The 16,606-nt window shown below is 36.0% G+C and overlaps 1 protein-coding gene across 2 annotated transcripts in view; it reads left to right on the top strand.

The window, feature by feature from the left end:
* The window catches only part of LOC126872785 (uncharacterized), a 28,995-nt gene extending 14,490 nt beyond the window's left edge, over positions 1-14,505 (top strand). The window contains exons 2-5 of one of the 2 annotated variants that reach the window (XM_050632967.1): positions 2,765-2,861; positions 4,497-4,812; positions 6,645-6,836; positions 6,939-14,505. In XM_050632967.1, coding sequence (XP_050488924.1) covers positions 2,765-2,861; positions 4,497-4,812; positions 6,645-6,836; positions 6,939-7,084 — 751 coding nt within the window. In that variant the 3' untranslated portion in view covers positions 7,085-14,505. Of the gene's footprint in view, positions 1-2,764; positions 2,862-4,496; positions 4,813-6,644 lie in introns of both variants that reach the window. The other variant, XM_050632966.1, reaches the window with a different exon arrangement.
* The last annotated feature ends 2,101 nt before the right edge of the window (positions 14,506-16,606 follow it).

The following is a 16,606-nucleotide window of genomic DNA, read 5'->3' as shown; positions in this document are numbered from 1 at the left end:
CTGGTCGCCGTGGGTTTCGGTGAATTATCGTCAGGATATCGTGCAAGGTTTATTTTACCCGCAAAAGAACTCATTGTATTCTTATCTCCGCTTTATTGCGAAAAGAAGGCAACAAAAATACCAAAAAAAAAAAAAAGAGGGAAGAAAAAGAAAAAAGAGCCGTAGAGCAACGACAGTTGAACTCTCGTTTGAGAAATTACTTTTGGCTGCGAGACAAACTAACCGCTCTACGGTTTCCTCGGTGGTCTTTCCCCTTCTTCCACGATAATACTGTTCATTATCGTCCAAGTTTCACCGCAAACCAAAAATCCTAATCTTCAAACCGTTCCATCGCTCTTATACGGCGCGTAATTGGAAACATTCTGGTATCCTTTCTGCAACGTTCTATGAAAATAACAGCGGTCTTTTAAATTTTACTTTCGAAAAAAAAAGCAAGAATGTTACCTCGATGGAGAATTATTAGTTTTCTTTCTTTTCATTCAGGATTCTAGCTGACAGGGGGGAAAAGAAATTAAAGTTGTGTTATTAAAAACTTGAGAAGAGATGCGTTTCTCTTATCGATCGATAAAAACAGAGTTTAAAAAAAGGATTCGAGCAATGAATCTACCAGACTTCCGAAATAAAAACTTTACCTTCGACCCTGAATTATTAAAAATTTTAATTCGACGATAATAACTCGAATTCCCTATATTCTTATTAGTCACTGGAAAGCAACCTCAGCAGCGCAAATAAGCTAATTATCAAGAATACTACTCGTGCACAACTATACGGTTACGTACTATGAATCACATACTGTGATTTACATATCGCAAATTTATACTCGCGAATAAGTAAACAACCACGTGCGAGTAAACAAATGAGAAAATCGAGCTAAGTACATCGAACGTGATTGGGAATCAATCGAACGTATCCGTTCTACTATCGGCCACTGCAATCAACGTAATACGTTAATTACCACCTCCACGGTGCTTCACGTGCTCTCTTTCAGACAGTGAACCGCCTAGCAGCCGTAATTCAAGGAAACACGCGTCCAAGTGTCACATTATATGAATGAAATACAAACTATCCGTAACTAAGTTTAGCCGTTCAGCCAAACAGCTGATCTCAGCCGACCTCCGAAAGTACCTACAATAAAACCACGCGAGAGAGTGCTCTCCGTATCTGTCTCTGTCTCTCCCGTTGCACGGCCGTGTTCACGGATGCAGCCTCCGAAGAACAGAGAACTTGTCTCTCGGTGTCGATGACCCGAATAATGGGGACGAAGAAAGAGTTCGCTGGGAAAAAGAGGAAACGTTACCTGAACCGGGACGTTCGCCGCTAAATGAAACCAGATTCTTCAGAAAACGGCATAAAATAATATGAAGAGAAAAAGTACTGCTCGGTATATTAGAATACGAATGGTGATAGGCAATGGCTGAGTCAAATACTGAGACTTTAGCATTGAACATTTGGATTACTCTGTATGTATAATGAGGATAGCCGGAATGAACGTAATTGGTTTTCAAATGTTTGTTACGGTATCTGTCGGATTTATAATTTATTATGAAATATGCATGGAATATAGTGGGTAGCGTTTAAATGGGAAAATTCCTTATATTAAATTAAATTTAATTTAATTTAGTTCGTAACCGTTACTCGAAATAAAAATTTTGTAATTTCGCTTTTATCGAAATTGAGAATGTAAGAAAATATATAGATGACAGAAATAGGCGTAGAGGAAATTAGGGATTAATTTTTCCCTAAATTTTCTTGCATTGTATACGCGTTGAATCGGAGGAGCACACGTTTTCTAGTGGAAATCGTTCAACTTAAAAGCGATTTCTTGTTACGATGTTGGTATTTAAATGCATTCAAATTTATGTAATTAAACTAACATGTGTTTGTCTGTGTGGTCAGCGAAAATTACGTAAGTATTAAATTAAGAAACGCAAAGAGTGAAGATGGAGGTCGAAGGTGGATGTGATCAGTTGTAAACATTTGGATTCGAAACGTTTGAAGTGTAGAAGTGCTTAAATTCTAATTCGAATTTTCTGCCTGAACATTGAATAATATATTTATTTTACACGTACGCTGATACAGTCACTAATATAAGTTAGCAGTACGAATATAGAAAGGGAGAAAAAAGTTTTGAATAATATAATGATGCCTCGATAATTTGTAAAACAAATGAGTCAAAACTTCTATGATCTGTACTCGAGACTCGTAAAAAGAATCACCTAACTTTCATAGTGAGGAATCTTTCTCCTCAAATTAAAAAATGATTTATTTAGTATTTCAAAAATATATAAAGTTCGCTAAAGGACATCATTAAGAAATGGAAATCAAAATTATTAAAGTCTGTAAAATTCTATAGTGATCCTGAAAAAAAAAAAGGAAACAAAAATTATCAGTTGAATTAAAGAGGGATTAAATGGATTAAAAGAGAATGATAGGTTGAAATAAAATTGGAAGGTTTTAGAGAATAGGGAAAATATAGAAATAAAGTAGAAAGATGTTTGATGGAATATCGGAAAATCCGACGTGGAGAACGTGTCCTCGATTTGGCTCGTATTCCATCGCCGATGTCTGCCAGACCACGTGAGCGTCAGTAGGTGGAAAACCGCTTCTTGCGGCTGCATTTTTAATCAGTATTCCACGATTTCTATGTTCCATGATACTGCTGGTTACGTAATCGTTCCCCTGTAACCGTGATCTTGCATACTCTGACGTTCCATTCACGACTGTCTTCGCTTACTGACCATTCGGTGACGTTTTCTGTTCGCAGGTATCAGAATGAGCTTCCAAAGAAGATCAAGTCACGCGGTAAGGACGCGCATCTCAATCACGAAGAGCTCGTACAAACGATGAAATGGAAACAAATAGTGAGTCGATATTTTTGTTCGATATTATTCTCTGTTATATTTTCGTTTTCTAACTCTCTATAACTCAATTCTTTTGTTCAAAGTTAATAGCAGATCTCAGTCTTTCGTTAATCGCTTAGTTCGATTTCTTTGAGGAAAGAAGCGGTAGTGTGGTGCTATAGAGAAAAATTCGTAATATTCAGGAAAATTTGTATTCTTTGTTTTTTCAACTTATCCGCTCTTAGAGAATCATTGCCTTGAAACACACTGTATAAAGCATTAAACAGTCGAATTATTCAAGAACTTTCTACTGCTTTACAGTAGTTTAACATTGGGTGTTAACCCTCTTGTTATACCAGCGGGTATATAGCTTTAAAAAATGTATAGAATTTAAGATTTGAAATTTTGTTTAATTACAGCTCTAACAGTCTAAGCAAGCCTAAAGTTAATTGCTCGCGATGAAATATTTAATGTTACGAGATATTCAATCTGCGATAAAACGGATTAGATTTGAATGTAATTGATTCTGTCTGACAATGGACTAAAAGATTCATCATTCAGGTCACGTGGAGTTATACAGGGTTGAATGTAATTACAAGAAGAGGAATTAGCTCTTCCAAATGATTAAATTAAAATTGACACTCTGAAATAGTCAAACCTCAATGTAAATATGCTTTTCCAACTGTAAATAAGTTGTTCGATTACGCAACTTAAAGATAGCGGTATACACCAAGTTCATGATTCTTCGCTAAAATGCGAATTAGACTCGTGGGTAGCTTGTAGACTCAATCGAAGTTTTACAAGTTTCAAAGTTCATTTGAACAGTATATATGTCGCGCACGGCACGAAGATTCCAAACGGGTTTTAATCGCGGCACACGTTTCACTTTGATTATAAATTTTAGTATCCCGACGAAAATAATTTACTGAAGATACAAAGAAGAAAAGCAGATTGCTAATACAAAAACATATATACGAAGGATTAAACTTGTTCTTTCGATGTCTCTTCGAAATTTAATCCAACTGTGAACAGCTGAATTCCGATAACAAGATTCAACTTGTACTTCAATACTGTCATTTTAACTTTCTTTCAGGAAATATATTTTTCATACGTACATATCAACTTGTTAATTCTTAATCAACAAATTTTTAATCGGAAACTTCTACAGCCGTGGAATTAAAAATGAATAAAGACAAATAAACCTTCGTTAGATCGATCTTAGTCCCTGTAAATGTACCTACGAATGTAATCTATCTTTAATAGAAACGAAGCGATATGTAGAACAGTAGAAGATTTTCAAATGTCGACACTATCACGCGCAAAAGATTAACAATTCGACTTAAGACATTTCCTGTAATTAGCAAGTTAAAAACTGTTAATTAAAATTCAAGAACTAATTCTATAATTTATCGAACACAACTTGGAAATTTCGACATATGGTGGTACCTACTATCTTGAAAAAGTATTTCTAAAACTCGTGTATCATCACCATGTGCGATAGTAGTATACGTCATAATTTATTTCATACGCGCTGAAAGAGTCGACGAAACAGGAAACGAATACGAGAAGTAACGTTCACGTGGCTTTCGAGTCAATAGTCTAGCAAATCGTGATGTTTCCTTTAAACGTTGGATCTTTTTTTTTTATTATTTGCAGCGTGGGAAGTTCTATCCTCAATTGTCCTATTTAGTAAAAGTGAACACACCTCGTGCTGTGATGGCTGAAACGAAGAAGGCGTTCAAAAAGCTTCCAAACCTTGAACAGGCGATTACTGCCCTCTCGAATTTGAAAGGAGTAGGCACCACGATGGCGTCAGCCCTATTGGCAGCAGCATCACCGGAGAATGCACCCTTTATGGCGGACGAATGTCTGATGGCAATACCGGAAATCGAGGGCATCGATTATACTACTAAGGAGTACCTCAACTTTGTTCAGCACATTCAAAATACCGTCGAGAGGCTGAACAAACAAAGTAAGTGTCTCTGTTAATATACGTTTAACTCATTTATCGTCGATTAATTATCGAACGCAGTGTCCTTAGTTAAATTTAAAAAAGGGAAAAAGAGAAGAGCGATACATGGAGCAAATATCGAATCGTTCAACAAGTTTTCTCGCGATCTTTCGTATCGGAATTAACAGAAATATCAGTGTAATCGAAACGTTCAATTCATAATTCTTCACACGAACTTTATGCATTCACAATATCTCGAGATTTAAATGATTTTTGATAAAGGCTTATTTTTTCATGTATCCCTCATTTTGATTTTTTTGAAAGAAGCTTTATATCTTGGTCGTCGATAGTTCTAGCGTCAGGACAATTTGGAAACAAGTTTCACAAATATTTGTAAAACTATTTTATCACTTCAGTATGTACCTATATGTACATATTGATTATTCATTTCTAAACACATTTCCTTTTCTTCTAAGAACTTCCTGTTTGTCATGATGAAATTACTATATTGGAAGAAAAATAAGCAATTTTTTATTCAGCCCTTCTACTATTAAAATGTATATATTGGTTTATGTGTGTAATTGAGATTAGTTAAGTTATTTGATTTCAATTAAATCGAGATGATTAGCAACAGGATCCTGTTGCGGATTAAAAATACTCTTTAGAGTTTCTAATTTTCTGTTCGTTATCACGTCGACTGGCAGTTGCTTTAATCTGAAATAGATAATTCGAAGCTACTTTATCTATGATTTGTACGAACAAAAATGAATAATTTATTTTGTATGAACAGAAACTTGTACTAATCACATGGAACTTCGTTTATCTGAACTCCTTATTGAACCGATTAAGTCCACTTATCTTAACACGAATTCCTATTATTTAGACAATAAAGCACAAGCAACGAGGAATCGATGAAGTATTATACGAATTGTTTGACCCCCAATGGATTCAGATAGATATACTTCTCCACTCGAAACTACTTGAATTCGCATAATTCGATTAATCTGAATTTACTTGATCCCCTATCACTATTATATCAAGATCTCACTATCACTCTTGTTTCCCAATTAAATCAAATTGTATATCACTGTATCGATTAAATATATAACTCGAAACGAAACATTAAGATAGTATTTCGACGATCAGACTGCGGATATTTATGAAAATTTATATTTTTATAAACAGAATCTAAGAGACAGAACCCAAATCGATATTGATTTCACCTTTTGTATATTATAACAAGTACAGCAGTATCTCGTTTGTTTGAACGAAACTTTCGTTAATATCCGATTAAATAAACTCCTGTCTATTCAATCCGTTTATCTGAATGTCAACTCTTAGTATATGAACGAAAAATCATAGGCGGTGAAGAAAATAAATAGATACTAATTACATAAACTATCTGTCTTCCAACAAGTTTGTATAAACGGATTTCTATTGTACCTTATTTTGGATATTTTGTATGTTTTCGTATATTATCATGGCTACAAAAAGTATTAGTATAGTAATTTATCTTTAATAGTGTTTGTAGACTACTTAATTAGGCTTAAACATACTAAATTTTATTTAATAATACTTTCAATAATATATCCTATAATATAACTTATTATTAAGCATTATTACCTTCATACAACTACAGAGATTCGATCCTAGGAAAATGGAATGCAGAATTTGATAAAAAGAAATACTTCATTGGAAAATATGATCATGCGCCAGTACTTTTCCTAGTCACTGCATGTACGTTTCTTCATTGAAAATTCCCATAAATGCATAAAGGTCCGCAGTCTCGACGATCCTTATCGCCTAACGATTAAATATTTAACAGACGTTTGGTTCTTTTTTTTTCATTGCAGCGTCGAACGGCAAAACCTGGAGTCCCCACAGGGTGGAACTCGCCCTGTGGACCCACTACGTGGCGTCCGAGTTGAAGCCAGAGCTGCTGGACGGCATTCCAGGCTCCACAGAGAACGGGAACTCTCATCCGCCCAGCAACGGCGAGGCGACAGAACCATCGGACGACAGCAATCAGGAAGTGGCAGTGAACGGTAAGGAACTAGGCAGTATTGATCCGGCGGCCATCGACGAGAACAGCATGACCACGTCCTTCACCGAAGACTCGATGGATAAACCCGCTACGCCGATTACAGCGGCCGTTGCCAGCGAAGACACGAACGATTCACTCGCCACAAACGACAACGACGACAGCAACAACACGCCTCGACCGACAGACAGCGAGGACACCGAAGACTCGCAGGACGTACAGGAGCCGCCCACCAAGAAGAGTAAGAAGTGACCCACCGCCAGCCAGGGAGCCACGAATACGAGCAACAACGTCAGCACCCTCGTGTCGGCCGCTAATCTAACGCTGATCGCAGCGAGGCGCTTCTAAAAACCGTCAGGGTCACCGATCAGGGTCGCGGATAGTAGACCTGTAGCCTACCATCGCACCATCACGATCGTTTTGATGATTCTCCTTCGCTCCTGCTCTCTCTCTCTCTCTCTCTCTCTCTCTCTCTCTCATTCCTCTCTTCCTCTTTAACTCTCCAACTATGTACCTTGCCCATTTCTTTTTTTATTTTTCTTTGCCTTCTTTCTTCCGTTCCTTTCTCCTCGCCGTGAATTATTTATCCTAGATTCATTAAATTCGTAAGGTTCCCCTTTTTATCTCCTCGTTCCTTCTCTTCACTACATCCAGTATCTTTGGTCTTGTTTCGCCTTCTTTTTGCTATTGTTTGTAGAAATATATCACGAGACCTCGTTGTAAAATAGTGTTACTGCATATATGATGAAAGTGGAAGTTGTGTATAAGCATCTTGCTGGTCTTTAGATATCCATCGCGCTAGATCGGAGGCAGAAAGAAGAGGTAAAAAGCTCGATATTTCGAAGATTTCCTTCTTCATTCTCATCGTTTTTCTTTATATTTTAGTGACTTCCTCTCTGTTCTTCTTCGCGTCCGTTTTATCATATCGACCGATTCTGAACAGGTTCTTTGGGATGATCGTACGATTAGCGTTATTCGCGACATTTCACGTAACTTTTATACCATGTGATAATAGTGATAGCTACTTTCTTTCGACTCTACGCGAAGGAAACCTCGAGATGACAGAGCTTTCTTCCTTCTTCTGCTGCGCGTCGTAGTTTTTAGGGACTCTGAATATTTCTCTTTTTTCTTTCTTTTTTTCATGGAGATCGAAACGAAGTAATTCCACGCGGTTACTGCCTTTTGAACAAACACACGCTCCCCCTCCCCCCGATTCCGCTTGTTGCGCGATAGCAAAACGACGTAGCGTTTAATTCAAGAGCCAAGACATCATTCCTTTTTACCATGATTTGTACCGGCGTTTTTGAAGGCCACCGAATTACAAAGGGCGATACGAAACGGCGTTGACGCATGTTTTTATCTTCTCCTTTGTTCTTTTTGTCAAAAAAAATGAGAAAATGTAAAAAAAAAGGGAAAAATCGAAAAAATACCGTGAATGAGGTGTGCATAGCGAATGGGAAAAGCGAAGGGAAAGAGAGAGTGGGAGAGAAAGGATGAGCGAGAACGTATAAAACCGGGTGTGAGAGAGATATCGAGTAACTGATTCCGTGACCAGCAAAAAAGAAACAAAATAATAATAATAATAATGATAAATGAGAAAAACGGCGGTACTACACACACCGATCACAATGATAATATTACTATTAATAATAATTATTATTATAATTATAATACCGAATCATTACCATAATTTATATATCTAAACAAGAAAAAAAACTGCATGTCAGAGTGATGCATGGAGCAAACCAAATACCTTGTAAGTAAAAAGATACTTTAGAAACAAATAAAAGTAACGCTTTTTTGAGTCCACCAAGAAAAAGAAATACGAGAACGAGTGGGCGGTCGGACCTGCACACACATACACATAACCACACACTGATTCGCGCGCGCAAAACCGTACACGAATACCTGTATAGAATGCGGCCATGATAGCAAGTTTGAAGACTAATAGAATGAAGGAACAAAGACACCACACGTATACCACATCAAGGTTTTCATGTACAGGGATTTAACTAGTATTTTTGCATTATTAAGGATTATTAATTGTCCGAGGGAAGACGGAGCCGCGACGACGAATGCGAACCGAGGAAGAAGGGGTGAATGACGACGATGACGGTTATTGGACGGTTGACAAACGAACAATATATATCAGTAACAAACCTAAGACAGGAAAGAGAAACGATTAGGCAAGATAATAGAAGTATAATGACGAACTTTGGAGGAACTGAGGAGAGAGTGAAAGTGTTTAAAGAACGAGTGCAAGATTGCGAGAGTGATAGCGAGAGAAAGAGAGCGAGAGAGGAACAGAAGAATAAAGTAAACCACTATAGCTTGATCAAGAACGTTCATTCAAATTTTATATATATATATAATATGCATATATTGTATAATATATATATATATATATATTGTATATATATTATATAATATATATTTGTAATTTAGAACAGCGTGGTCAGGCTACTTTAGATACTGACCCTATTATTAAACGATACACACGCCATTGTGGCAGCTATGCACTTGTTTGGCTGCACTAGAATAAAGAAAAAAAGAAGAAGGAGAAATGGAGGAAGTGAAGCAACTGACGCAAGGGACACACCGACAGTGAGAAATCCACCCCTTCGCGCGAACAGTTCGAATTTCTGCTGTATTGTCGATGATGATTATTATTATTATTATTCCTGGTGAATTTTTACCTTAGTACGGAACGCGTTAAGACGGGTGTTTCATACGAAGCAAATCGGTGTGACAAATCGTTGCGACAAATCCGGCTTGATGCGGCGCGGAGTAAACAATGTCACTCTCGACGTGTCAGCATCGTTAGTAGTGACAACGGGAACGATTTTTACATCGTGAAGCGATCTTACGAACTAATTCGCCGGCTAACACGTAAGTGAACTTCTGCGAATGAACGCGACGGTAAATGAGAAACAAAGAGGGACGTGGATGAATAGGAAGAAAAGAAAGGAAGAATGCAGCAAGTATGAATCTACTTTAACGAAGAGAGAAAAACCGTAGTGATCCGTTCTATTTATTTAGCGCCTAATTTATTCCGTATCGATCGTTTCGTTGGCAAGGAAAGAAGATATATAAAAATAATATGATGATATATTTATATATATATATATATATGAATACATAGACACGTATGCGTGAGAAGTCCCCCCCCCCCCCCCCACCCCCTCCTAAGTATTTCGGAATTAAAAGAAAAGGAAAAGCTGGGGGAATACAGAAAATATGTATGAACGTATATTTTTTTGTCCTTTTTTTCTCTTGCGATAATTAGAAAGTAACTCTTAAGTAGTGATTAAATTGACGGTGATGACTTTAAGATTGCTATAATATACATATTTGTGAAGTACGAAATGGCGATTGATTATAATACTATGATGATGATGATGATGATGATGATGATGATGATGATGATGATGATGATGATGAGGATGAGGATGATGATAATGATGATGCCGACGACGATGATGATGATAATGATGATGGTGATGATGATGACGATGAAGAAGACAGTTATGGTTATGATTATAATTACGATCATTATTATATTATTGCTGCTATTACTGCTATTACGAATGACTGCAAGCACAGTTTTTATTGTCTTATAAACGTAAACGGATTAATGTAGCGGAGTTGTTTGCTTTTTTTTTCTTTCTTTTTTTTTTCTAAACGCCTGATAAATTATTATTCTCGCACGTAATTATACGAGACATTCCACACTGATTTCTTCTTGTTCTGTGTTGTTTCTCTCTTTTTATCATCGCTATTTTTTCTATTTCTCTCATTCTTTCTTCTTCTCTCCTCTCGTTTGTTCTCTTTTACGTCGGGAACGAAAGAACACGGAATAACCGAGAGAGAATCGCGGAAGTAAAAGCACTTATGAACCGATACACTGTGAAGAAACGATGATCTCGCGACGAAGTTCCACGTCCCACGCAACACAACCAACGACAACGTCATTCCGTCAAAGCACTATTTCTGCTTCCCACGTGTACCACGCGTGCTATAAAAACTTTCTCTCTCTCTTTCTTTCTCTCTCTCTCTCTCTCTCTCTCTCTCTCTCTCTCTCTCTCTCTCTCTCTCTCTCTCTCTCTCTCTCTCTCTCTCTCTCTTACTTTCCTCCCGATTTATCGATTTTATAGACTCGAATCTAGAAAGACCCACGATATCTTATCTTTGTCTCTGCCTTAATCCTTAACAGAGCGTAAATCTTTTTAAAGAAGACCGATTTCTTCACGATTGCGTGCGGTACCGCGAATTTCGATAGACGAATGAACGATGGAAGCTGGCCTGACCCAGGGATAAGTCGCGTGATCGATGAGGGGACTCGCCGAGAAGGGTCAGATCCTTCCAAGAGGGAATTAAGTACATCGTCCTCTTGTGTCGCTTTCCTCTTGGATCTTCCTGGAGCCACGAGAAAAATTATTCACGAGTGAAACAAAGAAGATATTCGCTGAAATTTATCGTTCATTTCTCGAGGGGCTGAAAAGGGACAGTAAGGATTGAAGATTTGTAGGATCGTTTCCACGAGTCCAAGATTCATGACTTGGAGTAATCCGATCGATTTTTATGCTTTGTGATTGTTGGATGGAGTTAAATCGAATTTGGTAGTCAATGGCAACTCGAATCATATTTGTCATGTGTTATCGTGTTTGTATTGATAATATTGACTTTGGAATATTATAACGATTCAACGATTCTTCGGTCTCCGCAAATTAAGATTCGTTTATACAGAAGAGCTGAGCTTGGAACGATTACTATACTACTTGAGATACTATCGTACTTAAATGATTGTCATCGATGGTTCAGCAAATGCTTGCTAAACATTCGTTTACAATTCTTAATGGCTTTTATTTAGCTTGCTTTTGTGTCTATTTGTCTGTCTTGGTGGAATTTTGAAAGCAACATTTCATCCACTTGCACATTTTTAAAGAAAAATAAAAAAGGATATATATAAATTTTAAAAATTAAGAAAATCATTTTTATTTAAAAATGTACTAAAAAAAGGAGGTAATTTTCTGAACCATGTACCGTTAAGTAATTGAATGTAATAATAGTATACAGGGAAATCTGTATATGTCGAGCACACGTGGTAATCATATGATAGGATATTACTCAATTGTTGAACTCATATTACTAAAAATAAGTACCTGGCGGACTCATTATGCATTTACGATACATCCTCCATTTGGCTAACATCTCTTTTGTTCTCTTGAATGAATTTTTTCGATACAGAAATTCCTAACGAAGACAAGGAAGGAAATTCTCTACCGATTACAAGTTAAAAGTGAAAGAACATTTGACTCAAATCATGAATCCAAGATTTATCTCATCAATCACAGAGTCTTTGAAAGTGTTAAAATTGTGAAAACTTTGAAACTGAATTAATATGATCCTACCAAGTTTCTAGTAATATGAGTTTTAGTAATATCAGTTCAACAATTGAGCGATACAGATAATATATACAGGTTTCCCTGTATAGTATTATTACATTCAATTACTTAACGGTACATGGTTCAGAAAATTACCTCCTTTTTTAGTACATTTTTAAATAAAAATGATTTTCTTAATTTTTAAAATTTATGTATCTTTTTTACGATAAACTGCCTTTCAACTAATTCCGTCTTCGTTCAAGGGTTCTTACTATTTAAGACGAGCAAAGTATTTTTTATTTCTATATTTTCGGGCTCGTTAGTTTAAAAACAGATTTGGCTTACAATTCCTCTCATTTGTCCTTCAATGTTTGTCGTATTTGCCCTAATATCTCTCTTTAGTTAACTAATCGCTCATGTACTTAATCTAATCTACTCTATTTCTACTTTATTATTACTGAACTGTATCTTTGGTTCTGTTTGTCTGGCGAGCGAAATATCGATACTTATTTTTACCACTGGCTCAGATTTATTTAATAAGATATCAAGTGGATATCTTGTCAGCTCGAGGCATTTGGAAAATTTTGCATTGTGATTTTTAACGATTGTTTTCAAAGAAGAGAGTCTTCTTTTTTCTTATTACATTTCTATAATGCAATTGCCACTGCACCTAAATTTTTAACCAAAGATATAGAGGATTATATCGACACTCGCACACTCAGGATTTTCGCCGTAAATGACTGATGCAACGAAACACTCGTCTCAAGCTTCGACAACGTGATCCTTTCAAGCTCAACAGATGTATAAATCAACGTTTGATCGTTAAGCAAGATCATCCAGGGAATTTAAAGAAGACCTTCCCTGCCAGTGCACCTCGAGCAATGAAAAAGAAATCGATACAGCGACGCGTTGTACTGTTTTCAATAACTTAAACGCGACTTTTCGCAAATCGGTTAACATCTTTTGACGAGAACAAAGCTAGCGGCGGCGAAAACGAACCACGATCTTTGCTGATCGATCGATGTCGACGTTCGCGTATCTCAGGTTTCACAAGAGGTTCAAGATCCGGTGATCAGTTCGATCACCTTAACAAACTGCCATTTAACGTTACTAATTAAGCGATCGTAATGAATCAACGGACACACCATGTGCTATTATTCTCTGTATCGTGTCTAAAATCGCGTATATTCAGACTCGCAGACGTTGTCTGTAGATGTGTGTCTTCCCACAAGATTTCTGGATGTCTCTGGATCTCACACATTTTTCGCAGTTCTGGATAAAAGACGTGGACACGCAAAGTATTGTAATATACGACACACGATATAACAAATCGCGAGAAGTGTACACATATTGACTTCTATAGGAAGATCACAGGGGAAAATTATGATAAGTCATGTTTCTATCTTTTTTTTTCTCCTTTTCTTTGCAAAGGAGCAATTTTCACTTGCTTTATCTTGCGTCTTTTCAGGCTAGATTATTTATTTAAAATATATATTTACGAACATCTCAAACGAGAAAAATAATGTATACATATGTGACGATTGTATCTTTGTATCTTTTGCAATCATACTTGAATTAAAGAGAAACTAAACGTACACATATGTACCAGCATTCCTCGAGAGGGTAACATTCAATACACGCCAATCCCGAAACTGTTTTTTTATTTCGCTTTCAAAATTGAATAGGAATTTTCATCATCCTTTTGGAATATTCATCCATTGTCACGACATCAGTTACTCTTTTGGGTCGTTCTATACAAAACGTCCTGTATTTATTACACATTATTAGAAGTTCTATATATTTTATAGAAATTTGTATGCGGACACACGTCTGCAGACAATGTCTGTAACTCTATAAACGCCATAACATTCTTTTTCGCGAGTCAACAAATCGCCAACAGACGAAAAAGGAGAAAAATAAGAAAAAAAAAAAAGAAGAAAATCACATTTTGCCTTGCCTTCGACAAGCACCAGTCGATCTTTAGCGATCGTTCGTGATGTCCATTTACCAATTTTTCTCGCGTCTCTTTTGAGAGAACAAGAAATGAAAAAAAAAAAAAGAAAAAACGAAGGCCGCGCGACACTTTTCGAATTTCAACCCCTTCACTACCATCGCTCCAAACCCCGGTGCCCGATGAGTTTCGACTACATTTGTATAGTGCGCTTCTGCGACCGATCACGATTTTTGTTTCCTTTTAAAGTTAGAGTAACGTGTAATTCTTGGATTAATTGTAAAGTAACGTGATGTCATTACGAAGTACGAGGTTAAATAAATTATTTGAAAACGTTTCTTGTTGGTGTTTCTGCTTAACCAGAAACTGGACACACTGTGTGAGTGAAAACATCGTACAGTTTTTCTCAGACGTTTTAAAGTATCGTCGTATAAAGTTGATGGAAAATTTGTCAAGACTTTTGAGAATTTCAAGAAATGAAACAAAGACAAAAGACGGCAACTATGTACTTATAATGGTAACATAGTGTGAAGCTTTAATTCTGGATATTTAGTAGAGAAATAGTAAAATTATGCCATTGAAAGGATTAAGATTATTACAGGACAGTTATTATCTCTTCTTTTTTCCGAATTTTCCAAGATATCCATCATTTCTTTAATACATATCTTTTTACGAAGATAAAATTAAAAATCATTTTAAAATTACTTAATCGAGTGTACCTCGATAAATATTGGCCCATCCCATAAGTAATATTTTGGCTTTCGTATTACTAGATCAAAATAAACAATTACCTTGTGGTAATTGATCAGTGATTCATTTTCTCGTATATTTTATAGTTCACTGTCTTCTTCTATGAAGTTTTCTATTTCAATGTTTTAGAACTCTGATAGTAACAACTCCCGTTGTTTCGAACTTAACTCTTAGAAAAACCACATTATTTACGAAACGACCCAATATATTTTTAATATATTTATGAATCAAGTGCTACAAATATTGGTACATTTATTTAACGAAGTGATTATTAATTTGTTCTTGAAATCGTTGAACCGTATTTCGCATTACTTCCAACGTCAAACAACGTAATTGAGAAATTTGTCAGTCAACTGAAACGACGTACTGGGCTGTCTGATGCATCAATAGATTCACAAGAGTCATACAGGTCCCATTACGCAAAAAGACACGTTGCAACGTTCGTTAATATGCACGAAGCAATGAACTCGTCTCTCGAGGCACCTAGTCAACGCTAGAGGAATTGATCTGTGAATTAAAACGACTCGTCTTCGCAAATAATAAGTTATTTTGGTAATAATCAGAAATAATATGCAAAAATATACGAAATTGCCAAAGTAAATTGCTGGTTATGGTATTCAAATTTAACGAATGATACGGATGTTTACTTAGGTTTTACTTAAAAATCTTGAAGTCTTTAATAAACATCTATAGTCTAGTGTGAATGATTCTTGAAAATAATTTTCAAAATCCTTGCCAACAAATTTTTTATGGCGAATTTTAATAAGTTTTTGTGACTTTTTTATTAAAAATGTACCTATTTTTTATGGAAACGTGATAATGAAAGAAATAGTCGCGGATTATCACAATTCAAGGAAGGTCACTTTGAACAAAACTCCTCCGAATGACCAAAAACTCCTTTACATTTGTAATAAAAAAATAAGTGGAACTAATCAATATAGGGAATAAAAAAAAAAACACGTTTCAGACAATTTTTATTTAAAAATACGTCATGATATACACGGTATGTCATCAGTCATCTGTAATAATTTTGATATCGAATAACCATGTGACATACTATGCATGTCATCCCAATAAAATAACGCTTTGGTTAAAATTTCAAAAGGATGTACACGCAATAACTTCTTATTCGAATAAATTCTTATCCAAATAAATACTCAGTCCGTTGGATATTTATTCATCAGTGTCGAATAATATTTGTTTTTTTATTTTTATTCGTTATCCTTTATTCGAATAAAATTTTCCTCGACGCTAATAAAAACAAATAAGGGTTCCAAAGGAATTTTCGAGCATAGGGCATTTAATTTCCTATTAAAAACAAAGAATGAAGTCAAATGTTTGAAATTATAAAACAGCGTCTGTAAACTTGTACAGAAGTCTATTCCGGCAACTTCGCGTAAAATTTATCGCGAAGAAGCGACTAATTAACTCGGTAAACTTTCATGCACGCGAAAACGAGCAAAAGCTCTCGACGCAAAAGGGGGATCGATCACTTCCATTTTCCGGTTCGATTACGAACAAGGAAAAAAACATCGACTTTTCCCCTTTTCCTCTTTCTATAAAAAAAAAAACTCCATCGTCCACGTTTTCTCCCGTTACTATGTTTATGTCGCTATAAAGGTGAACATGAGATAAAAAATAAAAAATACCAACATTTTGTGCTTTTTTTTATATTACCATCAGTATAAT

This window comes from Bombus huntii, chromosome 14 (assembly GCF_024542735.1).
Source record: "Bombus huntii isolate Logan2020A chromosome 14, iyBomHunt1.1, whole genome shotgun sequence".
Taxonomy (NCBI): domain Eukaryota; kingdom Metazoa; phylum Arthropoda; class Insecta; order Hymenoptera; family Apidae; genus Bombus; species Bombus huntii.
This window is presented reverse-complemented; position numbering and strand designations above follow the sequence as displayed.